The sequence below is a fragment of the Oncorhynchus tshawytscha genome, linkage group LG24 (assembly GCF_018296145.1).
Source record: "Oncorhynchus tshawytscha isolate Ot180627B linkage group LG24, Otsh_v2.0, whole genome shotgun sequence".
NCBI classification, from domain to species: domain Eukaryota; kingdom Metazoa; phylum Chordata; class Actinopteri; order Salmoniformes; family Salmonidae; genus Oncorhynchus; species Oncorhynchus tshawytscha.
In genome coordinates, this window is record NC_056452.1 from 14477271 (window position 1) to 14505192 (window position 27922).

Here is a 27922-nt window from a genome sequence, read left to right on the forward strand (position 1 = left end):
AAATAGATGGCATCATGAGGATGAAAATGTGGATATACTGAAGCAACATCTCAAGACATCAGTCAGGAAGTTAAAGCTTGGTCACAAATGGGTCTTCCAAATGGACAATGACCCCAAGCATACTGCCAAAGTTGTGGTGGCAAAATGGCTTAGGGTCAACAACATCAAGGCATTGTAGTGGCCACCACTAAGCCCTGACCTCAATCCTATACAACATTTGTGGGCAGAACTGAAAAAGCGTGTGCGAGCATGGAGGCCTACAAACCTGACTCAGTTACACCAGCTCTGTCAGGAGGAATGGGCCAACATTCACCCAACTTATTGTGGGAAGCTTGTGGAAGGCTACCCGAAACGTTTGACCCAAGTTAAACAATTTGAAGGCAATGCTACCAAATACTAATTGAGTGTATGTAAACTTCTGAGCCACTGGGAATGTGATGAAAGAAATAAAAGCTGAAATAAATCATTCTCTCTACTATTATTCTGACATTTCACATTCTTAAAATAAAGTGGTGATCCTAACTGACCTAAGACAGGGAATTTTTACTTGGATTAAATGTCAGGATTTGTGAAAAACTGAGTTTAAATGTATTTTGCTAAGGTGTATGTAAACGTCTGACTTCAACTGTAGATAGATAAATAGGAGGATTATAGGGGCCAGTTTTGAAAAAACGAATCCTGTCTGAATCATCCTCTAGAATAACGGACATTGTTGGTTAATAAATACATAACCAACATTCTCTAGTAATATTAGTGCCATGCAAATAGGGCTTAAGCCCCGTCGCCCCACGAAATAAGCTTTTTTTGTGTATGGAAAATTATATTTCAACTCATGAAACATGTTACCAACACTTTACATGTCGTATTAATATTTTAGTTCAGTGTATTTCATGCTATTGTGTATCCCTGGAAATAATCAGAAAAATCTGAAAACATTGCCCACCGGGTATGGAGTAAATTGAGCATAGGGACAGAGTAAGTTAGCTTGCCTGGCTACCCAGATTCCTTGCTCTGGCCAAACGCTATGCCACGCCCACAGACGTTAGTTTCTTCTCCGTAATAAGTCTGGATCTGAGTATCTCTGGAACATGAACACATTCGGGCCGTCTGATTGGTCCAGAAACCAATGTTTTGGGCCAGAGCGGGAACACACATGGGTAAATTGGCGGTTAAAAAATGAATCATTGGCTTTGATTCTTCTATTGCTTAGAGATGATCCAATTACTGATGACTTTCTTTTTTACAACACCCCTCGTGACCACAAAATAGTTCAATTATGGCACTCTCAGACTTCAGTATGGAGCAAATGAAAGAGCAGGGGAAGAATTTACTGGGAGTCGTCAGGCTAAAGTTAAGCCACCTTGGGGTAAGTGGGTGAATGTGCTGGTTGGTCAAAGTTGAATTCATGGAATGGGGATGTGGTATGTATGCCTACCTTCAGATATAGAGCCCTCTGTTCATTTTCCATTTCTTGAACAGTTGTCTGGGACAGGGATGTTGTTTCGATGTGCCAATTCGTGAGTTCTCAGCATTTGAGGCTACGCAAGATACTGGTTTGCAAGATTCTTGATATGTTCAGCAAGCTCAGACTCCATGTCATCAGATAAGATCTTGTGTGCCTCTGCTACTCTGTCATAGCTTCTCTTTCACACAGGCACATTGGCTCTTTTTTTGTCAATGTTCCTCTTCAGTGTCATTGTCACATTTGTTCATCCCTTGCTGCTGCTCAGATGGACTTCTTCCTTGGCCGCTCTCAAGAAGCTCAAGGGGGGTTAGATCCCTGCTTGTTTTACTTTTGATTTTTTAAGGGGCATGATTGAGTTCATATGCAGAAATAAAAAAATACTATGCATAAAACTGACAAAATGTACTCATCATTTGTATGGGGTATGGTTGCCATTGGCTCAACCCCAATGCAAACATTTGGACTATATTTGCCCACACAGCCACAAGGACACACTTTCATCCTAGGTTTATTGTAGTTTATAGAGACCCCCAACTGATGTATAAAACAATCTTAAAACGATCTATATACTTTGGTTTAGATACAAGCATCATGAAACCTATTACACATTTTTCCATGTGGTTTCTTCCTTCACAGACTCCATTACATGATGACCTCTTCCTAAATATCACATGAAAACATTGTGTATGGTTTCCTAGAAAGTAGGGGAAGATTTCAATTCCATACTCGTCTCCTTCTCAAAACCCATTGGGTGAGAGCACCAGAGGTCCCTTCCCTCTGACCTTCTCCTCCAATGGGCTTTGAGAAGGAAACAAGGCGAGAGCATGCGAGGAGTATGTGATTGAGATCTTCCCAAGGGGTGGCTCAACTAACCCTTTGGCCTAACTTACCCCACTCTCCCCTACTGTTAGTAAAGTAAGCGTGCAGGCAGGCAGTGCTGGAAAGTGGAAAGGGGAAGGCTGCAGAAAAGTGTGGGCTGGGTTAGACTGCTAGCCACTTAAAAAGGAGCCGGCTGTGGCGGCTCAGCATTTAAGGAACCGACAGAGGCAGTAGGAGAAGAGAAGCAGGAGGGAGACTTGGATGAGAAAAACCCAGGGAAGGTGTTAGTTACTCTACTCTCACAGCAACAAGTGTATTTTTAGCCTTCTCTACTTCTCTCTAGGGCCGGAATGGCCAGAATGCTTTGGGGAGCGGTGGTGGTGCTACTGCCACTCTTGGGACTCTGTCATTTTGTCCTGCCGCCCGAGTGGGGGCCAGGGACCTTCCCTGCCACAGAGGCCGGGGCCAAAGACTTTGTCACTGCCTACAATACCGCCGCTGAGCTGGTCATCTACCAAAACCAAGAGGCCAGCTGGACATACCAGACCAACATTACGCCCCACAACGCCGAGAAAAAGGTAGGACCCTTCCCCCACTCAGCACACAGAGGTGTTTGAATGAAATGTTGACAGTTGTTTAATTACTTAGTTGTTGGCCTCTTCAGTCCAAAGCTAACCACTATGGACACGTTTTGTTGTGAGTAACTGTGAAAGCTAACTGTGCTTCCCCTCTAGTCGCATTACACATGTTGATATTGCTTGGTCACCTCACCCAACATTCATTTTGGTTGAGTAGGTTATACCTAAACTAAATCGTTCCTGAACATTGAAGATAAATAACAGTAGGGGAGAGTGGGGTAAATTGAGCCCTTTTTTTTTTTTTGCATTATTCAGTCAAGGGAAATATTATTTCTAACAAAGATATCTACATATTTTAGGATGTTTGTATCCCTGGAAATAAGCAGAAGTAATGTAAACATTAGACAGACTTAACACAACACTAGTCAAAAAAATCTATAGAAAATGCTATCAGATTTATTGGATTATAATCCTATAAAATACAAATCTATAGGTTAGAATCGCATAAGAGTCCATTAGGACTGGGTCCAAAATCTGATAGGATTTCTCGGTTGGTCCCACTGCAAATGAACTTGCAGCCTTGAATCCCTCCAATATTACAATGGTGTGTGAGAACCATCACTGGTGGGAGTAGGTAAATATATGGAGATTGTGCTCTGGAGACACAGGAGAGAGGCTGTTCTTCAGTTTGCTGGTCTTTAACCTTGATTACAGTTGGACATAAATGTGCAGGTTTCTGTGCAATATTTAGCTGTGAGATTGTCCAATAAAGCTGTATGTATACAATTGTGGTCTGAAATAACAATGAATAGAATACTATGGGTTCTAATAAAGTAGGCAGGGTGACTGAACAGGCTTGCTGCACGGTCACTATGGGAGCTCTTTCTAGAGCGCCTGGTTAAAATTGTGCATGTGAGTATGTTTTAACTCTGTGAATGGCTAAACTAGTGAGACGTGTGTACACAATCCGCCTAAATTGAAATGTTGATTTATTTGGACAGTACGTGTTACAGAACCTCATGTTTTGACCACATCCTTTTTTACCTCTGGTTAGTGATATGTACGTTTATAGTGATCACAATGACAAATCGATTGCTTAAAACAGATCAATATCATTGGTTTTTTTACCTTTTGATTTTGTCATACATGCTGGTGGTCTTACGGCGTTGGAGAATGCTGGTTGTCTTCGGCATGTTGTCCTCTAACGAGTGACACTCAATATTTCCAGTTCCATGTGGTTTGAATCGTTAGTTTCAAAAGCGAATACAACTTGATTTCCCCCCTAATCAATATGAGTGGTGCATATGCAGATTAAGGTGCTCGTAAAAATAAATGATATGATTACTATTGTGGCACGTATGTAGTACATTTTATGTTTTCAAGATATCACAAACGGATTATTGATTCAGACACTTCACAACGGTGTTTTGACACTGGGCTATTTATCAAATTACTGTTGCTGCTTCCCATTGACAATATCATTTAACTTTCAACATTAATTTCCAATAGCATTCTACTTAGTTAAAAAAAAACTGCCAAAAACTGCTGTATGAGTCCAAAAACGTGATTTTATTTTGATGAGCTACCAGAAATTATGAAAACGGGGTTGACTTGCCTATAAAAAGGCACATCTACTTTATTTAGCAATAACATGAAAACATTTATCCTCTGCGATAACAATCCAGTGACTCAAAAAAGACAACTAGTATAATAGTATACTAGTATAATGACAGGCAAAATGTGGCGAACAGTTGTTTCTTAGTTAGCATAACATTCTGTACAATGATGAAAATGACTAAAACATTGACAACTTCGTCAGGAAACAAATGATGTACTCACAGTTCTTGCATTCACACACAGTAAACGATAAAACCGATAGTATCATAATGTTAGCAAACCAGAGATTCTCTGCATAACCACAGGTGGCAAACTGAATTTGGGAGTAAGGCTAATTAACACCGTTAGCTGTGACATCAGTCACTCTTAAAGGGACAGGCTTTCTTACAAGTGAATAAAATAGAAAGGAATAGAACTTTTTTTAAAGTTGTATTATTAACCCATCCACCACGGGATGGGTTAAACTGTTTCCAGTGGCTGGAGAGTATAAATCTCAGGTGTAGGCCTTTTGAGAGATTTAATTCAAAATGTCCACCTGCCTCTGCTGTGAGTCCTAGGGCTAGTCACGACTGATCGATTGTCAGTCTTTATCTTCTTTTGACTAGTTTCAATCAGTTTCATTACTTTACTTTGAGCCTGGTCCAGCATCTTGTTGGATAAGTTGAACCTTTTGTAAATACCTGCACTTGCTCCAAGAGCTTTAAAGGGATAATTCAACCAAATTACATATTGGCTTCCTTACTCTGTAAGCAGTCTATGGACAAGGAATGACCAAAAACCATGATTTGGTCTAGTTTCCCTGGCATTGCTTCCAAATGCTAATGTTTTAGCATTTGTGGGCCAAATCCCATTCAAGTAATCAGACTGATATTTACATTTTTCATGCATCATGTCTAAATCATCACCCGAAATTATCTCCTTTGTATTGTGAAGCTTACCAATGTCACTTATAGATTATTTGAACATTATGCGCAAAAAAATCCTAATATCAGTCCCATGGCTTAAATGGGATTTGTGCCACAGTTCCAGCCACTGCCAGGGAAGCTAAACCAATGGATGGATTGCTGTCATACCTTGTACATGGACTGCTTACAGGGTAAGGAAACCAACAAGTCATTTTGTAATGTGGGTGAACTATCCCTTTAAAATAAAAACCATGTATTGGATATTCTACTTCCTGCCTCTCCTTGCTAACCAACGCCAGACAGCCTGAAGCATTCAGGGCAAGTAAGGGGCCTACCATTCACCCTTACAGTAACACTTTATGAATGCCTACATAAGGGAGGATACAGTAAAGGCTTTGTGAATGTTGTATAGCTGGTAAAAAAAGGCTTTATGGGGTACTGTAAAGTGTTACCGAGTTGTGTTTGCCAGGGGTTCCTTGTATGACAACAGCACCCATAGAGGGATGTTTGTTGGGTTGAGCCCTGCACGGCTTTACAACCAACACTATTCATCCTCATCCAAAATGATATGCTCAGTTCCTCCCATTTCTGCCAACTCGGCTTGTGTGTTTTCTGAAATCATCAAAAAACACATGTGGTTCGAGGGGTGGTGGTGTGTGGAGAGGGGAGAATTGGCCAAGTTATTTTTATTAAGTTCAGAAGCCTGCTTATTTTCCAAGCATTGTACAAAATGCAATTTCACAGGTTGATGCACTTGACATTTTATAACATGGATTTCCAAAGATAAACAATAAAAGACTGTAGTGCGGTTTAAATGGGACTTTTCAGAGTGGAGTAATGAGACATTTGCATGCTACTGCCACCAGCTTATCTTTTACTGCTCCTCCCGTCTCACCATATGATAGCAGGAGAACATTTGCATAATCGTATGGGCTGGTTATGTTTGCTGGAGACTTAAAAATGAGAAAGTAGAGCCACCCAGGCATTTGGAGGGATCAATGAAACTGCAGAGGTGTGAGGCAGTATTCTGTAGCGCTGAGAGATAAAAGCACACACACAACACCAGGCATTGAGTGTCTATGCCTCAAAGTTATCCTCCCTAGCCAGACGGCTGTCTCAACAGGGTTTTCCTCCACTAGCCAGGCTTAGAATGGAACGATGGCTCCACCCCACGTTGGCCACAACAGGTGTAACCTCTCCGGAACCCAGCCCGTGTCACCGGTGTCAACTTACACAATGCCTGCTGCTTTCCTCTATCCAACAGTGAGCCGAGGATGTGAGGTGAAAGAAAAGCAAGCTCTGGTCTGACTGGTAGGTTGCCAGTTATGAACGCTATTATTCCTTACACATCAAAGATGGGATCAAAGAGGATCAGGGGCTTTGCGTTCTATAAGATCTGGCAGGCAGAGGGGAGCCTGCCAGGTCTCTCTCCGAGTCTCCTCCCCACAGGCCCCGACACTGAATTGGCATGACCGTCACATTGACTGGCGGGGGATGTACTGAAGAGTTAACCCCAACATTCCATTCAACTTGGGCTGGGATTACCACGTCACTGAGTTCATCTTTGTCTCAGTCCTTGTCTCAGACATGAGCTTTGTCCTAGTGGATTAGATTCTGCACATCAGCCTGAGGCGAAATGTACTCTTGTACCGTTCCATAGTAAAGCATGTTAGGTAGTTGAATTTGGGTAGATATCCCCCCCCCCCCATCTCTATGTAGACACACGTAGGGACGCACGCATGCACACACACCTATGATAACCTCGCAGTCTCAGAACACATTATTCAATCTCAGTGCAAATTAGCCCATGCCGAGGAGAGCAAAGGATCAAACGGGGGATATATTAAGCCGCCGGACAAATCTCAATTAGGCTCTGAAAATGAAACTCTCAAAGAGCACCGCTGGTTTTGGGCAACAATCAGTTACTTTGTAACGCCGCTGGAATATCAACTACCCAAAAAGTACACGAAGCGTGTGCACCCACGGCTGTCAAAGCAGGTCCAAATCCATGGTGTTGTGACGTCCTCACAACCTCTTGGCTGCTACACCATCTGTATCAATGACTGATTTTCACCTATCGGCCAATTCCTACACTTTGCACTTAAAAGTAAATCTCGGCTATGTTAAAAATACAGGGAATACAAACCATTATATTTACATAGTGATTCAGGAGTAACATTTAAAAAAGAATATGGCCCACTATCATTAGACAAGTATACTAAAACTCAAATTGTTGAAATAAGTCAATGAGAGAATAGTCAGATTAACTGATAATTTAAATAGCAGTGCAGATGGAATTCTTTTGTTAATTGTAATTATTTATTATAGGTAGGATTTTGTGGAGCAGCAGAAAGATCAGCATACCCTAAATCCTATTGGGGTACATAGTCAGTACTAAGTGATTATTTCAAATGTAATCATATTGTCATTGATTCAATATCTTTACACTATTTTAGCTGAACAGCGTAGTACCTTACAACCCTGATACCATTTTTACTTTACTTATAATGGTTTGGGACACCCGGGACAATCAGGGGAGCTTTGAGACAATAACACAACGTAACAAGACTGTCCTAAAAACATCCTAAGGGATGTCCAAGGGACACACAAGGAACTAGACAAAACCTCCTGAGGACCATGATACAATGTCCCAAGAACGTCCTAAAAATGTCTTCGGGGATGTCCCCAGGACAAAAAGGGACCTAGAAAAAAGGTCCCCCAGAAAACGTTCCCAACTTCACGCGACATCCTAAGGACAGTAAAATGTAAACTTCCTGAGAATGTCCTACAAAAAGGTCCTGACACAGTCCTCTATGACGTCCTGGGAACTTACAGGGAACTAGACAAAGATCCCTTTCTTAACATTTCCTTGGAACCCTTATGCAATGTTCTTAAAACGTTCTCAGAATGTCAGAGGGTTAACGTAGTGCCAAAACCGTTAAGGTACCTGGTGGAAATGTCGCCGAATGGCCTTAGGACATCCCCTGTTTGCTGGATACACTATACAGTCAGGGCCTTCGAATTAGAGGCCAACTTTCATAAGCGAGTGAACACATTCAATGGCCTTGAGAGAGAGAGAGGAGGGCAGTCAACAGCTTTTCACCTTCTCTTTATTATCCTATAGAAATATACAGTGGGGCAAAAAAGTATTTAGTCAGCTACCAATTGTGCAAGTTCTCCCACTTAAAAAGATGAGGCTTGTAATTTTCATCATAGGTACACTTCAACTATGACAGACAAAATGAAAAAGAAAATCACATTGTAGGATTTTTTATGAATTGATTTGCAAATTATGGTGGAAAACCTTTTATTGACCAAATACTTATTATCTCAATACTTTGTTATATACCCTTTGTTGGCAATGACAGAGGTCAAACGTTTTCTGTAAGTCTTCACAAGGTTTTCACACTGTTGCTGGTATTTTGGCCCATTCCTCCATGTAGAGCTCCTCTAGAGCAGTGATGTTTTGGGGCTGTTGCTGGGAAACACTGACTTTCAACTCCCTCAAGATTTTCTATGGGGTTGAGATCTGGAGACTGGCTAGGCCACTCCAGGACCTTGAAATGCTTCTTACGAAGCCACTCCTTCGTTGCCCGGGCGGTGTGTTTGGGATCATTGTCATGCTGAAAGACCCAGCCACGTTTCATCTTCAATGCTCTTGCTGATGGAAGGAGGTTTTCACTCAATCTCACGATACATGGCCCCATTCTTTCCTTTACACAGATCAGTCGTCCTGGTCCCTTTGCAGAAAAACAGCCCCAAAGCATTATGTTTCCACCCCCATGCTTCACAGTAGGTATGGTGTTCTTTGGATGCAACTCAGCATTCTTTGTCCTCCAAACACAACGAGTTGAGTTTTTACCAAAAAGTTATATTTTGGTTTCATCTGACCATATGACATTCTCCCAATCTTCTTCTGGATCATCCAAATGCTCTCTAGCAAACTTCAGACGGGCCTGGACATGTACTGGCTTAAGCAGGGGTACACGTCTGGCACTGCAGGATTTGAGTCCCTGGCGGCGTAATGTGTTACTGATGGTAAGCTTTGTTACTTTGGTCCCAGCTCTCTGCAGGTCATTCACTAGGTCCCCCCGTGTTCTGGGATTTTTGCTCACCGTTCTTGTGATAATTTTGACCCCACGGGGTGAGATCTTGCGTGGAGCCCCAGATCGAGGGAGATTATCAGTGGTCTTGTATGTCTTCCATTTCCTAATAATTGCTCCCACAGTTGATTTCTTCAAACCAAGCTGCTTACCTATTGCAGATTCAGTCTTCCCAGCCTGGTGCAGGTCTACAATTTTGTTTCTGGTGTCCTTTGACAGCTCTTTGGTCTTGGCCATAGTGGAGTTTGGAGTGTGACTGTTTGCGATTGTGGACAGGTGTCTTTTATACTGATAACAAGTTCAAACAGGTGCTATTAATACAGATAACGAGTGGAGGACAGAGGAGCCTCTTAAAGAAGTTGTTACAGGTCTGTGAGAGCCAGAAATCTTGTTTGTATGTGACCAAATACTTATTTTCCACCATAATTTGCAAATAAATTCATTAAAAATCCTACAATGTGATTTTCTGGATTTTTCTTTTCTCATTTTGTCCGTCATAGTTGAAGTGTACCTATGATGAAAATTACAAGCCTCATCTTTTTACGTGGGAGAACTTGCACAATTGGTGGCTGACTAAATACTTTTTTTGCCCCACTGTAGTTGGGTGTGGGACAGCAAAACCGAGGTTAAGAGAGGGGGGGGAGGGGGAAAATGGGGAGGAGAAAGGTCAGAGTTAAGGCCTCAACACTGTTACCAGTTTTCCGTTCAGCCCATTGTTAATCAGTGGTGTTAGATACACATCAGCTAAGCTGGAAGTCAATGAAAACATCACAGTAACAGAAGCTACTTTCCTGACAGGATGTCTATGTCCTGGGCTGTGACTGCAGACAGCCCCAGTGTAGTCAGTGTCCTGACAGTGGCTCTTTGCTCTGTGGTTAAGAACACAACCACTGGACCTTCTTCAACCCCTAACACTGTGGATGTCAACAGATTCCCTGTAGGAAAACACAAAGTGAGAAAGGCAATATGTGATTTGTTTTTAATAGCACAAAAAAAACAAGGGTACCCAAATGGGTTAAATTAGCAATGCATTGAGAGCACCCGAAAGTATACAAAGGCAAGTTACCTAAGGTCCGTCTATTCAGTTTAGGAACAAACAGGAGGGAAAGGAGTGGCTTTGTTTTCCCCAAATGTGAAAATAGAGTATTCAGAAACCCCAAACTACTGTAGCTGGTAGCATATTCACAGTTAGGGAAACATTATAATGTTAGCATGTGTGACTGTGTGCATTAGGCGAAGTTCACTATACTGTAAAAACACCCTAAACTGATAATAAAAACAACCCTAGTTAATATGTTTGACAGTCTAGTTTTTGTCAGTATTGGTAAAAATCAGCTGTCAGAAGCAGGAAGCTGAACTGAGGCGGCTTAGCTAGAGCTTCTCAACCCTTTGATACATCTTCAATGTGCTTCAGTCAGTGTCAGAACTGAAAGGATAACATGTTATGTACTGTGTGTGACGTTCTGAGCGGCCTTGCCTTCCAGTGTCACCCATTTTGTCATCGTTATAATTCAGTAGTAAGAGAACAATATGTCTGTATGCCATCCTTGAACTGTGAGTGATGGTGCTTTCCCAGTGCAGTAGTAGTCTTCACTACTTATGTATTAGGCACTTTTTTTTTTATCCGGCGGTGAGGGTTCTCTAGCTTTACTCCCACTCAACCCCTGTGCTTTAACTGTTACCAGAATGAGGGCCTTCTGGCCCCACAGCTAATTGCCACCATCCACATTAACATTCAATATGCTGTGGGCCTTTGCCTGTGATTGGTGCAATCAGTCTAACAACACTAGACCAGAAGTAGGGAATAAGAAAAAAATACAGTAGGAAAATGATTGTGTGATTGGCCATTGTATAAAAAGGGCAACTACAGTTAATGGGTTCCTTGAGTCTGGCAAGTCGTTTTGGTAGGGTTATTAATCGTTTTCTGAACAAAACATATCAATGTCCCAAATGATTGGATGTCAATAGTACACACAGGTACCATTTTCACCTTGGACTGTGACTACTAGTTACGTGTGCTACTTTATCCAAAATACGGGATGCTGTGAAGCGAGGGCTGTTGGGCAGCTAGATTATATAACCTGATCACCGGTCTGTGTCTACAGGTGGAATCTGATGGGATGAAGCAGGCCTTCACAGAAGCCTGGGGGAAGAAGGCTAAAGATAACTTCTCTCCTACTGTGTTGGCCACCTTCAACACTACTCTGCAGAGGCGTCTCAAGAAGATCAACATCCTGGGAGCGGCTAACCTACCTGCAGGAGAAAGAAATGAGGTCAGTCTTCTATTGTCTACATCTTATCAGATGAGTCGGACTCAGATGTGGTGTATAATGTGATACTGAAATGTCAGAGAATCTGTAGCAGATGTTATAAAACATAATCCGTTTATTTCAGCTGTTGAAGGACGGCGTCAGCAAGGTCTGAATGAAGTCAGGGTAATTGAGTCGTTTCACAATCTCCTTATTTCCCCAGTACAACGTCATACTAAGCAAGATGTCTGAAATATACTCTACCGCCAAAGTGTGTCCAAAGACTAATGAATGCTGGTCTATTGAGCCAGGTAAGTGGCTGTCTTCATGTAATTACAGTTAAAGACATGCTCTGGTACTTTGGCGACTAAGAAACCTCCCGCTTTGGGCTGAATGTGTCCATGTGTAGTTCTTCCATGCATCATCTATGAGCAGAATTACTGTCTCACCTCAATTAGCAATGACTTGCACGAGACAAGGTGTCATTATAGAACAGACAGAGACAGACTATACTTTTGGCTAGTGAGCGCTGCTTTCAGAACTACAAAAGTACCAGAGAATCTCTAAGACAAAAAGTAAAACATTTTTGTTTTTAAAGTAGGGAAATGTATTAACAAAGAGGGGTATAGTTGTCCAAAGAAAGACAAGAGAAGCGGTAAATATTATATCAAGTTAGAAAAAGCAACAGGATGAGGGTAATTACTTTGAAGAGGTCTCTGGGGGAAGTGGTTCAATTCCAGCTCTTTAGGAACGTTGAAACGTCCTGCTACTGGTCATCAGACTACAGTGCAGAGCACGTCGACTTCATCAGTCATTCCCAATTATCTATGTGTTGGTTTAAACCCTGGCCTGTGCTTTGTGGGCTGTGCCCGCCCAAAAAATAATTGTGAACTATCATGATTGCCAAAAGACCGATGTGTGAGAAGATTGTGTGAGAGCCATTTCCAATGCAACATTCAGTAATGCACCCAAACAATCCCCGTTGCACTTACTGTAAGTAATTTACCAATGTTATACAGTGTAGTGGACGTAAATCAAACGTCAACAAAAACGCTCTTACAGTCCTGCTACACTGTGTACATTTTGACGCCCTAATATACATTTCAAACCAGTTCATGGAAACGGTTTCTGCTAATGTGTTTACACTCCAAAATGAGAGTCCACTTCCACCCCAGATGATTCCTCATTTCACAATCTACTAAAGTAAACATTGGGTGGTCCTGGGTAACTAAAGAATCTGACCGGTGTTGAAAAACAACACTTTGGGTTGTATTATAATAACAAACAGGGACCCCAGCCATTGGATCATTGCTTTTTTTCCCCCCCAGCAAACTCATTTTGTTCAGTGGCCTTCAACTTTCCTCACCTTCACTTCCTATGCTCAGCCTGTAAAATACAGTGCCTTGACTTCTTCCACATTTTGTGCTACAAAGTGGGATGAAAATTGAAATCTACAGTACACAAAATATTTTAATGTCAAAGTGGAAGAAAACATTTATAAAAAGTAAAACACTATGATTAGATACGTATTCACCCCCTGAGACAATACATGTTAGAAACACCTTTTGGGTAAGTCACTAAGAGCTTTGCACACCTGGATTGTACAATATTTGCCCATTTATTCATTTTACAATTCTTCAAGCTCTGTCAAGTTTGTTGTTGATCATTGCTAGAAAGACATTTAAGCCTTGCATTAGATTTTCAATACGATTTCAAGTCAAAACTGTAACTTGGCCACTCAAACATTCAATGTCGTCTTGGTAAGCAACTCCAGTGTAGATTTGGCCTTGAAATGTTAGATTATTGTCCTGCTGAAAGGCGAATTTGTTTCCCAGTGTCAAAGCAGACTGAACCAGGTTTTCCTCTAGGATTTAGTCTGTATTCCGTTTATTTTGATCCTAAGGACAAGCATACCCATAACATGATGCAGCCACCACCATGCTTGAAAATATGAAAAGTGGTACTCAGTGATTTGCCCCAAACATAACACTTTGAATTCAGGACAAAAAGTTCATTTCTTTGCCACATTACTTAAGTGCCTTGTTGCAAAACAGATGCATGTTATGGAATATTTTATATTCTATACAGGCTTCCTTCTTTCCACTTTGTCATTTAGGTTAGTATTGTGGAGTATTTACAATGTTGTTGATCCATCCTCAGTTCTCATATCAGAATCATTAAACTCTTTAACTGTTTTAAAATCACCATTGGCCTCATGGTGAAATCCCTGAGCAGTTAACTTCCACTCCGGCAACTGAGTTAAGAAGGATGCCTGTATCTTTGTAGTGACTGGGTGTATTGATACACAATCCAAAACCTACTTAATATCTTCACAATGCTCAAAGGGATATTCAATGTCTACTTTGTAAAATATATATATTTTTATACATCTACCAATCGGTGCCCTTCTTTGGAAGGCATTAATAAACCTCCCTGGTCGATTGAGAGACCTTACAATTATCTGTATGTGTGGGGTACAGAGATGGGGTAGTCATTCAAAAAGTATGTTAACCACTATTATTGAATACAGTGAGTCCATGCAACTTTTTATGTGAATTGTTAAGCACATTTTTACTCCTGAACAAAGGGCTTGAATAATTTCACATTGACATTATGGGGTTGTGTGTGTGTGTGTGTGTGTGTAAAATGTAGATCAGTCACACAAAATCTCAATTGAATCCATTTTTAACTTCAGGCTGTAACACAACAGAATGTGCAAAAAGTGTGTGAATTGTTTTTTGGCCACTCTGCCGGTGTTGCGTCATCATAACTCAAAGCTAATCTCTTAGAAGATGTATCTGTAACCCACCTGTCGCACGGAGAGGAGATCAGGAAGTCATTTGACCACTTAAATGCCTCATTGTTTTAGGAAAGTTACGACTATTGTTCTCTCTTCGTTGGCAACGTTTGGAAAACCAGTAGTCCCCTATGTGCTCTAGCAGTTTCTGTATTCTGTAACTAAGGGTGTCTGACTTTGGCTCCACAGAGCTGACAGAGACCATGGCCAACTCACGGAGCTACAAGACACTGCTGTATGCATGGGAGGGTTGGCACAATGCATCGGGTGTGCCACTCAGGGCAGAGTATACAAAGTTTGTGGAGCTTAGCAACAAGGCCTATAAAGCTGACGGTAAGAATGTCACGTTCACCTTACATATGTGTATCACTGAATGTCACCATTTCTAACATACAGTGTTGTAAGTTATGGCCATAGCTGTAGTGAAAGAGGACATTTCACCTCGTCCACTCATTGTTGATAAATATTATGGTTATGTCCTCTATAGGTTTCGATGACACGGGAGCATACTGGCGTTCGTGGTACAAGTCAAATACTTTTGCGAATGACCTGGAGGCTATTTACAAACAGGTGCAGCCGCTCTACCAGAATCTTCACGCCTTTGTGCGCCGCAAGCTCTACGACCATTACGGACCGAAATACATCAATCTTAAAGGACCTATCCCTGCTCACCTGCTAGGTGAGTTTACCTTTACAAGTCTGTGTTAACTTATAGCCAATGCACGATGTCCAGTCACTGATTTATCAGCCATTTTTCAAACTAACTCAGTCCATCGTAGCTTAGCATTAGCTTTAGCTAGAGCCCTGAGTTTTTCATTATTACTTGTCCCCTGATCTGGGCCCTATAATATACGTTACTGTCAGCCACTCAGTAGGTTAGAACGGGCTCCGATGTTTCCTGATCAAGTGACTGTGTCAGGAAAGCAGGTTGGCATTGATTGTCATGAATCTTGCCCTGGAGGCAGCTCTGCAGAGTGATCACTAGCTGGCACAGCCACAAAGTCATAAAATCTGATTTTAAACCAAACCTCAACCACACTGCTAGTGCTAACCCTAACCTAAAATGAAGACCAAAAAGCAATTTTTTTTCATGAATTTTTACAATATAGACCATTTTTACTTTGCAGCTAGCCCATCTAGCGGAAATCTCAGTTCTGCCTCCAGGGCAAGATTCATGACAATAAATGTGCGCCAGGAACCCCCCCGCTGCGAGCTATAATGCAATGGCGGTATTTGCTCAGTGTCTGTGACTAGGAAGGCTCAACCAGTAGATTTATCAAGCCTCTGGCTAATGCTAAGTGCCTGGGCTTCATTTCCTCAGGAAACATGTGGTCGCAAACCTGGAACAACATCTATGGCATGATGATCCCCTTCCCCGGCAAACCCAATGTGGACGTGACCGATGAAATGGTGGCCAAAGTAAGCTGGTGAAATATGAGATTTTATTACTGTAGATCAGTTTACATGTAGAACTGTGAGAAATTGTGAGTTGAAAGTTAAGGAATTACATTACTGTATATAAAAAAAACTACATCCAAAAACACTGTTAAAAATAAAAGCCCAAAGTTATCTAGCCTAGTTGAACTCCCTTTTCCCAAATTATTCCTAATCACTTTAACTCAGGTAAAAGTAAAAGTTCGTCCATTGGAGGTCTGTTAACATTAGCTTGGCCGTATATACCTGAAATACAACGATTTTCCTCATAGAACTGGAATGCTACTCACATGTTCCGGGTGGCTGAGGAGTTCTTCACCTCCCTCGGCCTCATCAAAATGCCCCAAGAGTTCTGGGACAAGTCTATGTTTGAGAAGCCAGAAGGTCGCGAGGTGGTGTGTCATGCATCTGCCTGGGACTTCTACAATAGAAAGGACTTCAGGTGAGCAAGTGGAAATGAACTCAAAGAGAGGGGATGCGAAAGAAGGTTCCGGTGTCTTCATATGTGATGTCTCCTCACATTCAGGATCAAACAGTGCACCACAGTCAACATGCAGCAGCTTTTCACAGTGCACCACGAGATGGGCCATGTTGAATATTACCTGCAGTACAAGGAACAACCTATAAACTTCCGCCGCGGTGCTAACCCAGGCTTCCACGAGGCCATTGGTGATGTCATGTCCCTCTCTGTGTCCACACCTAAGCATCTGGCCAGCATCGGCCTATTGTCTAACGCGACCAATGACAACGGTATGCTCCAATTTATTTGCTACCTTGTTTTGAAGTGTATATACAATTTCCTTTTGTGGTTAGTAGGTAGTTTTTCTAAGTAAGTAAATTTGTCACAGAAATTCTAATTAATAATGAGGAGAGACCAGGGTAATCACCTATCAGGATATTACTTTATTCAAAACGTATTAATAAGAAGCAGACCACACACACACACGTGAATGGAGTGAGTGCTCAGCAATAATGAGGCTGACCTGACCCAACACTCTTGAGCCTGACCTTTCAGAGGAATCCTGGTTCTTATACACCCAGATTAGCTGCAGGGAGCTAGAGTGGAGACCATAAAGACACAGCATTAGTAGAACAGAAATGTCTTATCTGTTAACTATTAATATCAAACAAATCAGGTAAATACGTAATTTCTCTCACATTAGGAGTGTAAGAAAGTTCATAAGTAAGTAGCCTAAGTTATTATGTAACTGAGTAAGTTAGTTTCTTACTTACATGCTGACCACACCGCTCGTGTTGCAAAATAAATGTACACATACATGTTATTCAATCATTGCACCCACACTCCTAGCGAGCGTCTGCATGGTCAGGCGGTAAAATAGAAATAGGTTCTATTTGTGACGCTCAATGCGCTGCAAGTCCGGCCTCTCCCATCTCCTCATTGGTTTTTAGGAGCACATACCCACGTGGGTGATTGGAAGAGGAATTTAGGTCCACACTCCGGTTGGTTGTAGTAATGCTGTGAAGTTGGTTGCCAACCGCCACAAAGTCCAAAGAAAGAAAGCCTGAAGGAAGGAGAGAAAACAGTAAACTGAATTAGTGTCTTATCTGTGGATTAATTGTCGGAGTAAAAATTGTCAACCTTGTGCATTTCAGGTAAAATAACAACCCAATGTTTATATACTGGGATAAATTAGCTAGCAACAGCAAGCTAGCTAGCTAAATTGCCATAAATGTTTAATGGTTTTTGACCTGTCCCCAAATGAATATAATTGGTTCAGAGTTTGTTTTGATATTTCAATCTGAGTGTCCTGAATGCTTCTGGTGTGGGTGAACAAAATCAAAGTGTGCGCGTGTCAAGTTTTGTCAGCGTGTTAGTAACTAAGGTGCTTAGTTACTTATTGTTGTGGTTATTCTTTTGTGTGATTTAATTGGCTTGTTTATTGTAGAGAGTGACATCAACTACCTGCTGAAGATGGCTCTGGACAAGATGGCCTTCCTTCCCTTTGGCTATCTCATTGACCAGTGGAGATGGAGTGTGTTTAGTGGGCGCACCCCCCCAGAGCGATACAACGCAGACTGGTGGCACCTCAGGTGAGTGGCACGAAAATATTTAACATGAGGGAAATTGTTAATATCCAAAATAAGTTTCATTATATAAAATGCACTGTTTCAGAAAACACTGTCAATTTGCCTTCCCTTGTTCACTTTTCAAGGACAAAATACCAGGGTATATGTCCACCCACCAAACGCACAGAGGAGCACATGGACGCTGGAGCCAAATATCACATTCCAGGAAACACCCCATACATCCGGTAGAATTCTCTTTCAAACCATCTCTTCTTTTCCTCAGATCCATATACAGCAGTATTATAATGGACGATGTATAGTCATTTCTAAAAAAAACCCACTAAGAATAAAGGCCACTGAGGGAATATTAATATTTCAAATACACATCAATACAAAATCGATCCTCAAACCCCATCAAAATCGATCCTCAAACCCCATCAAAATCGATTTGACAACATTGATTAACTGTGTCGTTTTTCTCTCCTGCAGGTACTTTGTGAGCTTCATTCTGCAGTTCCAGTTCCACAAGAAGCTGTGTCAGGCAGCCAATCAGACAGGACCCCTGCACACATGTGACATCTACCAGTCCAAGGAGGCTGGAAAAATTTTAGAGTATGTACACTGTTAGTCACCTACACTATGGTGTTACCTGATCAAGTGAGATGAGACACAAAAGATGGCCTTTGAATCTCTTAGTGACCCTAAGAAATAAGTTGATCTTTTCACATTTTAGACTAATTTGAACTGTGGTATTTTCCCCCTACCTGAATCAACCATCAAGCATTGTCTCTAGACTTGCTAAACCATACAAAGTTATAGTAAATTGTGCATGACACATTTCCCTAAGTGCCTTTGACTTTTACAGGGCAGTCCTTAAATCCGGAGAATCCAAGCCCTGGGAACAGGTGCTCCAGGAAGCAGTCGGGACAAACAAGATTGACGCCAGCTCCCTGATGGAATACTTTGGTCCCATCATCACATGGTTGAAGGAACAGAATGCAGCAATGAATGAGACCTTGGGCTGGCCTGACTTTAACTGGGTTCCACCCGTACCAGAGGGCTACCCCGAAGATATTGGTGAGCCAGTAAATAGGTTTAACTGAAGGAGGATGATATTCCAATAAAATAATGGATATTTCAATAATAATTTTCAACATGGTTCTTTTGCATTGAATGTCTGTCCCCCTACTTTTGGCAAATGGATTAAAAAAAATGTATCCACTTTAAACAAGAAAATATCCAATTAAGCTTAGATTTTTTCAGGACAAATTCAGGAAAACCCATCTTAAATCTATTAATTTTTGTTCTGTTTGTACGTTAATCTTAAAATAAAAAAATAAAAAAAAACTTATTTATGAATTCATTTTGTTTATCATTTTTCATTAAATGTTCCTTTTCTGACTGATTATGGCGTTACAAAAATCTGTAATTATAATATGAACACTTAATTGTTGGTCATGAATGTCTTTGTTGATTGAATCCAGACTGCAATTATTGTGATTGTTGTAATCGTTATTATTAATGATCATGATGATTATTGTAGTTATTATGAGTGATGGGTATTTTTTCCCTTGTTTGGACATTACATTTAGAACTCATTGTTACAATGTGCATTGAAACATGGGAAAGATCAATACAAATATGTACTTCTCTCTTTAAATTGTGTATGGTGACATTGAAAGATGAACTTGCATACAAATTTAAGCTATACTCACTTAAGTTAGAATCGGGCCACGGTCACAGAGCCATGTACAGTGGGGCAAAAAAGTATTTAGTCAGCCACCAATTGTGCAAGTTCTCCCACTTAAAAAGATGAGAGGCCTGTAATTTTCATCATAGGTACACTTCAACTATGACAGACAAAATTAGAAGAAAAAATCCAGAATCACATTGTAGGATTTTTAATTAATTTATTTGCAAATTATGGTGGAAAATAAGTATTTGGTCAATGACAAAGTTTATCCCAATGTCATTGCCAACAAAGGGTATATAACAGAGGTGAAGACTTACAGAAAACGTTTGACAAGGTTTTCACACACTTGCTGGTATTTTGGCCCATTCCTCCATGCAGATCTCCTCTAGAGCAGTGATGTTTTGGCACTGTTGCTGGGCAACATGGACTTTCAACTCCCTCCAAATATTTTCTATGGGGTTGAGATCTGGAGACTGGCTAGGCCACTCCAGGACCTTGAAATGCTTCTTACGAAGCCACTCCTTCGTTGCCCGGGTGGTGTGTTTGGGATCATTGTCATGCTGAAAGACCCAGCCACGTTTCCTCTTCAATGCCCTTGCTGATGGACGGAGGTTTTCACTCAAAATCTCACGATACATGGCCCCATTCTTTCCTTTACAAGGATCAGTCGTGCTGGTCCCTTTGCAGAAAAACAGCCCCAAAGCATGATGTTTCCACCCCCATGCTTCACAGTTGGTATGGTGTTCTTTGGCTGCAACTCAGCATTCTTTGTCCTCCAAACATGATGAGTTGAGTTTTTACAAAAAGGTCTATTTTGGTTTCATCTGACCATATGACATTCTCCCAATCTTCTGGATCATCCAAATGCTCTCTAGCAAACTTCAGACGGGCCTGTACATGTACTGGCTTAAGCAGGGGGACACATCTGGCACTGCAGGATTTGAGTCCCTGGCGGCGTAGTGTGTTACTGATGGTAGGCTTTGTTACTTTGGTCCCAGCTCTCTGCAGGTCATTCACTAGGTCCCCCCGTGTGGTTCTGGGATTTTTGCTCACCATTCTTGTGATCATTTTGACCCCACGGGGTGAGATCTTGCGTGGAGCCCCAGATCGAGGGAGATTATCAGTGGTCTTGTATGTCTTCCATTTCCTAATAATTGCTCCCACAGTTGATTTCTTCAAACCAAGCTGCTTACCTATTGCAGATTCAGTCTTCCTAGCCTGGTGCAGGTCTACAATTTTGTTTCTGGTGTCCTTTGACAGCTCTTTGGTCTTGGCCATAGTGGAGTTTGGAGTGTGACTGTTTGCGGTTGTGGACAGGTGTCTTTTATACTGATAACAAGTTCAAACAGGTGCCATTAATACAGGTAATGAGTGGAGGACAGGAGCCTCTTAAAGAAGTTGTTACAGGTCTGTGAGAGCCAGAAATCTTGCTTGTTTGTAGGTGACCAAATACTTATTTTCCACCATAATTTGCAAATAAAACCTACAATGTGATTTTTCTGGATTTTTTTTCTTATTATTTTTCTGTCATAGTTGAAGTGTACCTATAATGATAAATTACAGGACTCTCATATTTTTAAGTGGGAGAACTTGCACAATTGGTAGCTGACTAAATACTTTTTTGCCCCACTGTAGCTTGAGCTATGAAAGCTATTCTACTCTACTTGTACCTTTCTTTCTATACCCAGACTTGATTGCAGATGAGGTGCAGGCGAAGAATTTCCTGGAGGAGTACAACAGCACTGCGGAAGTGGTCTGGAATGCCTACACTGAGGCATCATGGGCCTTCAACACTGATATCAATGAGAAGAACAGGCAGAACATGGTAACAGTTGTCTGAATGGAGCATCTCTCATATTTATACTGTACACAGGCAACTAACCCACAAATTCCTCTCTGTATTTCTGAAACATGGTTCGGAGGAGTTACTGGATGAGCAGGCTTTTGTTCTAGCCCACCACTAACACACTTGATTCTACGGCTCAACCTGCATCTTTTCTGGCACATTTCTTGCACTTGGACAAACCAATTTCGACAAGTGTGTTGTTTACTCTGTCTCCAGCTGCAGAAGAATTTGGACATGTCTAACCACACACTGACCTACGGAAAGGAGGCCCGCAAGTATGACACCACAGACTTCCAGGATGGGGCCTTGAAGCGTATCTTGAATAAACTCGGTGACATTGAAAGGGCCGGACTTCCCGACGAGGAACTGAAAGAGGTAAGAATTAGCTGAATGCTTTTATTGACCCAAGACCTTCAAATAATCCCCTATTCACACACCAAAACAAGAGCAAAAATCACATTATATTGACCTTTTTAATTAAATTATTCTAAAGCGATTTAATAAGTAGGCCTATTAACAAAACTTGAATCTACATTGGGCAGTTGCACGTTCTTATGCCGTTGGTCATTGTTTTTCACTTAGTACAACAATTTGCTGGCCAACATGGACACCAAGTACAGTGTGGCTGAGGTGTGCAGAGCCAATGGGACCTGCCATCCACTGGACCCAGGTAAGATCCCACAATATATTTGCCAAATCCCATGCCTGGTTCAGGGCCCTAAAACACTTACCTAATTGAAAGGTCCATCTGTTGTCAATTTATATAACTGGTTTGTATTATTAGTCCATGTGATTATTTTAATTTTATTTACATCCAATATAATGAACTATCTGGAGAAAAATTTGACAAGAGGTGACATGACTAACTCATAAGGAATTCCACTTTCCCAGGGGATTTGAATCAGAGATGGAGTCTTGGTCTTGTGGTCCCGGTCCCAATACACTGGGTCTTGGTCTCAGACAACCATAGTTTCTATAGTCTTAACTCATGTAGTCAATATGCAAGACATTTAAAAAAAAAAAATAGTTGGTCCAGGTCTTGTTCTTTTACATTTATTGGTCTCATCATGGTCTTGATACACTGGTTCTGGGTCTCAAGAGGTTGGGTTTTGGACTTGGGTCTCCAGGGGTCTTGGTTTGGGTCTCGAGTTCTGGGCCTGCTTTCCCGATAGCGATGGAACGCAGGCTTATGAGTGTTTTAACGATGCATCGTTCCTACAACGGCCGAAGATGTAATATACGTTTCCCAAAACACCACGCAGAAAGAACGTTTGTTAAGTGCGTCGTTGGGACATGTGTCGATATTGATAGGATCCAAAGAAAGGCATAGCTGCTCTCGGCTCAGCTTTCTCCATTCACATCTTACTGTAACATTATAATAATTCCACAATACTGACGTTGAATGTTTACATACACTTAGGTTAGAGTCATTAACTAATTTTTCAACCACTCCACACATTTCTTGTTAAACTATAGTTTTGTCAAGTCGGTTAGGACATCTACTTTGCATGACAAGTGTTTTTTTTTTCAACAATTGTTTAGACAGATTAGTTCACTTATAATTCACTGTCACAATTCCAGTGGGTCAGAAGTTAACATGCACTTTGTTGACTGTGCCTTTAAAACAGTCAACAAAATGATGTCATGGCTTTAGAAGCTTCTGATAGGCTAATTGACATTGTTTGAGTAAATTGGAGGTGTACCTGTGGATGTATTTCAAGGCCTGCCTTCCAACTCATTGCCTCTTTGCTTGACATCATGGGAAAATCAAAAATCAGCCAAGACCTCAAACATTTGTCGACCTCCACAAGTCTGTTTCATCATTGGGAGCAATTTCCAAATGCCTGAAGGTACCACGTTCATCTGTACAAACAATAGTAGGCAAGTATAAACACCAAGGGACTACGCAGCCATCATACCGCTCAGGAAGGGGACACATTCGGACTCCTAGAGATGAATGTACTTTGGTGCGAAAAGTGCAAATGAATCCCAGAACAACAGCAAAGGACCTTGTGAAGATGCTGTAGGAAATGGGTACAAAGTTATCTATATCCACAGTAAAACGAGTCCTATATCGACATAACCTGAAAGGCCGCTCAGCAAGGAAGAAGCCACTGCTCCAAAACCACCATAAAAAAGCCAGACTATGGTTTGCAACTGCACATGGGGACAAAGATTGTACTTTTTGGAGAAATGTCCTCTGGTCTGATGAAACAAAAAAATAACTGCTTAGCCATAATGACCATCAATATGTTTGGAGGAAAAAGGGGGAAGCTTGCAAGCCAAAGAACACCATCCCAACCGTGAAGCACGGGGGTGGCAGTATGATGTTGTGGGGGTGCTTTGCTGCAGGAGGGACTGGTGCACTTCAAAATAGATGGCATCATGAGGAGAGAAATTATGTGGAGATGTTGAAGCAACATCTCAAGACATCAATCAGGAAGTTAAAGCTTGGTCACAAATGGGTCTTCCGAATGGATATTGACTCCAAGCATACTTCCAAAGTTGTGGCAAAATGGCTTAAGGACAACAAAGTCAAGGTATTGGAGTGGCCATCACAAAGCCCTGACCTCAACCTATAGAACATTTGTGGGCAGAACTGAAAAAGTGTGTGTGAGCAAGGAGGCCTACAAACCTGACTCACTTACACCAGCTCTGTCAGGAGAAATGGGCCAAAATTCACCCAGTTAATTGTTGGAAGCTTGTGGAAGGCTACCCGAAACGTTTGACCAAGTTAAACAATGTAAAGGCAATACACTCAATTAGTATTTTGGTAGCATGTAAACTTCTGACCCACTGGGAATGTGATGAAAGAAATAAAAGCTTAAATAAATCGCTACTATCACTCTGACATTTCAAGTTTTTAAAATAAAGTGGTGATCCTAACTGACCTAAGACAGGGAATTTTTACTAGGACTAAATGTCAGGATTTGTGAAACTGAGTTTAAATGTATTTTGCTTAGGTGTAAGTAAACTTCTGACTTCAACTGTATATTATCACCTACATGGCTGCAAATAGTTTATTCTAGCCTAATGCTTAACCTACCCTATAATGACACACTAAATCGTAGATATGGCATATCATTGAGCACGTTGCACCATTTAAATATATAGAGGCAAATTTGACAGCCTACAATTAGCAAAATAGAACTCAATTGAATCAAATTGATTTCAATATGATTGAAATACTGAGCATACCAAACATTAGGAACGCCTTCCTAATATTGAGTTGCAGCCCCCTCTTTTGCCCGTCAGAACCGCCTCAATTTGTCGGGGCATGGACTCGACAAGGGGTTCGAAAGCGTTCCACAGGGATGTTGGCCCATATTGACTCCAATGCTTTTAACAGTTGTGTCAAGTTGGCTGGATGTCCTTTGGGTGGTGGACCATTCTTGATACACACAGGAAACTGAGTGGAAAAACCAAGCAGCGTTTCAGTACTTGACACAAACCGGTGCCCCTGGCACCATACCCTGTTCAAAGTCAGATTTTTTTGCCTTGCCCATTCACCCTCTGAATGGCACACATACACAATCCATGTCTCAAGGCTTAAATTCTTCTTTAACATGTCTCCTCCCCTTCATCTATACTGATGGACGAAGGGGAGTGGATTTAACAATTGACATCAATAAGGGATAATGGCTTTCACCTGGTCAGCCATGTTCTTAATGTTTTGTATACACAGTGTATAATGTAGTCATCTGTTTTTTACTTGAAGCATATTTGTATTCTTGATTGTAACAATTGCAAAGACATTGGCAAATTTGTATTTGTAGTCAACTTCGTTCTGAAGTTATCAGCGGTCACAGACAGAAACTTGATTTTATTTTTAATGGAGATCTTCTCTGTATAAAATGACATAGAAAGGCAAAGATGTATCTAATGACACTGTTCTACAAGTGTTTAAGTGCAAGTGTAATAACGAGGGTTTTGGGATGCTCCTATGAAGGTTCTTACAATAAACTTCGTCTTAAGATACTTTTGGGAAACCGGGCCCTGGTCTTGACTCAATCTCCTCTGGTTTCTCTCGTTTCAGACCTCCAGAAGATCATGGCTGAGTCCAGAGACTACAATGAGCTGTTGTTCGCCTGGCAGGGCTGGAGAAATGCCTCTGGCAGAGAACTGCGACAGGACTACAAGAGATATGTGCAACTGGCCAACAAAGCTGCCGCTCTTAACGGTAAGGTCTTATTACAGACCCATTCCTAAAGCCATTTCAACCTCCCCAACTGCCAGCATCTGTCTTCTAATTGGTGCAGGCCGGTTTCAAGTGCTAACACAAATAAAATAGGTGATGGGGGAAGCCTTGTCAGTTTCCGCAAATTACTTGTGTGCTATTCAGGCACTGAATTCCCCTCACCCTAATGCTGTCTGTTCATACTGTAGGACATTCTGACAATGGGGCGTTCTGGCGCTCCATGTACGAGACCCACTCCTTTGAAGAGGATCTAGAGCATCTGTGGAAGGAGCTGGAGCCCCTCTATCTCAATGTGCACGCCTACGTGCGCAGGTCTCTTTACAGGAAGTATGGAGGCAAACACATCAACCTGAAGGGACCCATCCCTGCACATCTTCTAGGTGAGACTGTCAGAATACAGCGTGGATTCAGCACCAAAGGCCAAAACTCCTTTTACGTTCTGCATGACCACTGCACATTGATGTTCTGCTGATTTATGGAGTTTTTTGGGGGAGAATCAACTGGATTTCGTTTGCTTTCAGAAGCATTGCACGTGACAGTGACAGGCTAGGGATTGACCTGGCTTTGAATCTAAATCCACTGGTTTGAGCTCTGTCGGTGGTGCAAGGATGGAATATAAAGTAGTTTCTGTTGAACATTTAGTTTAGTTATGGATAAAACAGCACAGACATGTTTCTCTTGTCCTATCAGGCAACATGTGGGCGCAGACCTGGTCTGGCATCATGGACTTGGCCATTCCGTACCCCGATGCCACTCAAGTAGATGCGACACCAGCCATGATAGCCAAGGTAAGAAGACCGTCACCACTGCAGGTGTTTTTGTTTAAGGGCTGTATGTTGAGTCTCCATGTGACCGGACCAGGAAAACCTTTTTTGGGGTTTTCTCCACAGGGCTGGAATGCCACCAGGATGTTCCAAGAGTCAGACAACTTCTTCACTTCTCTGGGGCTATTGCCCATGCCTCCAGAGTTCTGGGTCAAGTCCATGCTAGAGAAACCCAATGATGGACGCAACGTGGTATGCCATGCCTCCGCCTGGGACTTCTACAACCGCAAAGACGTCAGGTACTTTGGAGGGACGTAGAGTCTGTAGCTTCCTCAGAACATTACAACGCCAGAAACTTTGTCAAGGGCTTTGGAACTCTTGGTCTAATAACTTGGCTATTGGAACTGACATGTACTTGGTTGCAGATTTGAGTCCCAACCAAGCTACCCCCCCACCCGTAGTCTTTGTTTTTTACCTTTCAAGATGTTTACATTCCCTATGAAAAACAAAGATGACAGCCCCTTTTGGCCATTAAAATGATGAATTCTTATCCTTCATTTCCAGGATCAAACAGTGCACCGTGATAACCATGGATGACCTCATCACAGTGCACCATGAGATGGGTCATGTGCAGTACTTCCTGCAGTACAAGGACCAACCTATTTCCTTCCGCGACGGCGCCAACCCAGGCTTCCACGAGGCCATTGGTGATGTGCTGGCCCTGTCCGTCGCCACTCCCAAGCATCTAAAGGAGATTGGTTTACTAGATGTGGTGGAGGACAACCCAGGTGAGCGCATACTAATGATTAGTTTTGACCCTGGCCAGATTTTTTCGCTCTTATAAATGAGGAAAATAACTAAACTAAATAACTAATTTTCAATTCACTACTAAGACCTTCTGCCAAACATAACAAAAAAGGTTATGTGGTGACAGTGCAGCTTCAGCCATAGCATTAACAAAACATCTATTTTAAAGCAAGCTGTGTGGTGAACATAAATTAACTAGCTATATGTTGTGATTGCACTACACCACTCTAACCTTGAATGTGTCTGTTCATTTCCAGAGAGTACGATCAATTACCTCATGAGCATCGCCCTGGACAAAATAGCCTTCCTGCCCTTCGGGTACTTGATGGACCAGTGGAGGTGGAAAGTGTTTGATGGACGCATCTCTCAGGGGGAGTACAACAAGGAATGGTGGAACATGAGGTAAAGACCACTTTTGTCACTTATGTTTACTTACCCTACATTACTCATCTCATATGTGTATATACTGCACTCGATACCATCTACTGCATCTTGCCTATGCCGTTCTGTACCATCAGTCATTCATATCTTTATGTACATATAGTCTTTATCCCTTTACACGTGTGTGTGTGTGTGTGTGTGTGTGTGTGTTTGTTGTTGTGACATTGTTAGATTACTC

The 27922-nt window shown here is 41.7% G+C and overlaps 1 protein-coding gene across 1 annotated transcript in view; it reads left to right on the forward strand.

Annotated features, from left to right (window-relative positions):
- The first annotated feature begins 2471 nt into the window (after positions 1-2471).
- The window catches only part of LOC112223647 (angiotensin-converting enzyme), a 36047-nt gene continuing 10596 nt past the window's right edge, over positions 2472-27922 (forward strand). Inside the window, exons 1-21 of the mRNA XM_024386739.2 lie at positions 2472-2862; positions 11593-11760; positions 11960-12047; positions 14723-14866; positions 15021-15212; positions 15855-15952; positions 16240-16409; positions 16494-16717; positions 17875-18019; positions 18142-18240; positions 18485-18607; positions 18861-19072; positions 21377-21513; positions 21751-21909; positions 22117-22204; positions 25571-25714; positions 25921-26112; positions 26423-26520; positions 26623-26795; positions 27061-27284; positions 27561-27705. Of these exons, the coding sequence (XP_024242507.1) occupies positions 2635-2862; positions 11593-11760; positions 11960-12047; positions 14723-14866; positions 15021-15212; positions 15855-15952; positions 16240-16409; positions 16494-16717; positions 17875-18019; positions 18142-18240; positions 18485-18607; positions 18861-19072; positions 21377-21513; positions 21751-21909; positions 22117-22204; positions 25571-25714; positions 25921-26112; positions 26423-26520; positions 26623-26795; positions 27061-27284; positions 27561-27705 (3251 nt within the window). The 5' untranslated portion in view covers positions 2472-2634. The remainder of the gene's footprint in view (positions 2863-11592; positions 11761-11959; positions 12048-14722; positions 14867-15020; positions 15213-15854; positions 15953-16239; positions 16410-16493; positions 16718-17874; positions 18020-18141; positions 18241-18484; positions 18608-18860; positions 19073-21376; positions 21514-21750; positions 21910-22116; positions 22205-25570; positions 25715-25920; positions 26113-26422; positions 26521-26622; positions 26796-27060; positions 27285-27560; positions 27706-27922) is intronic.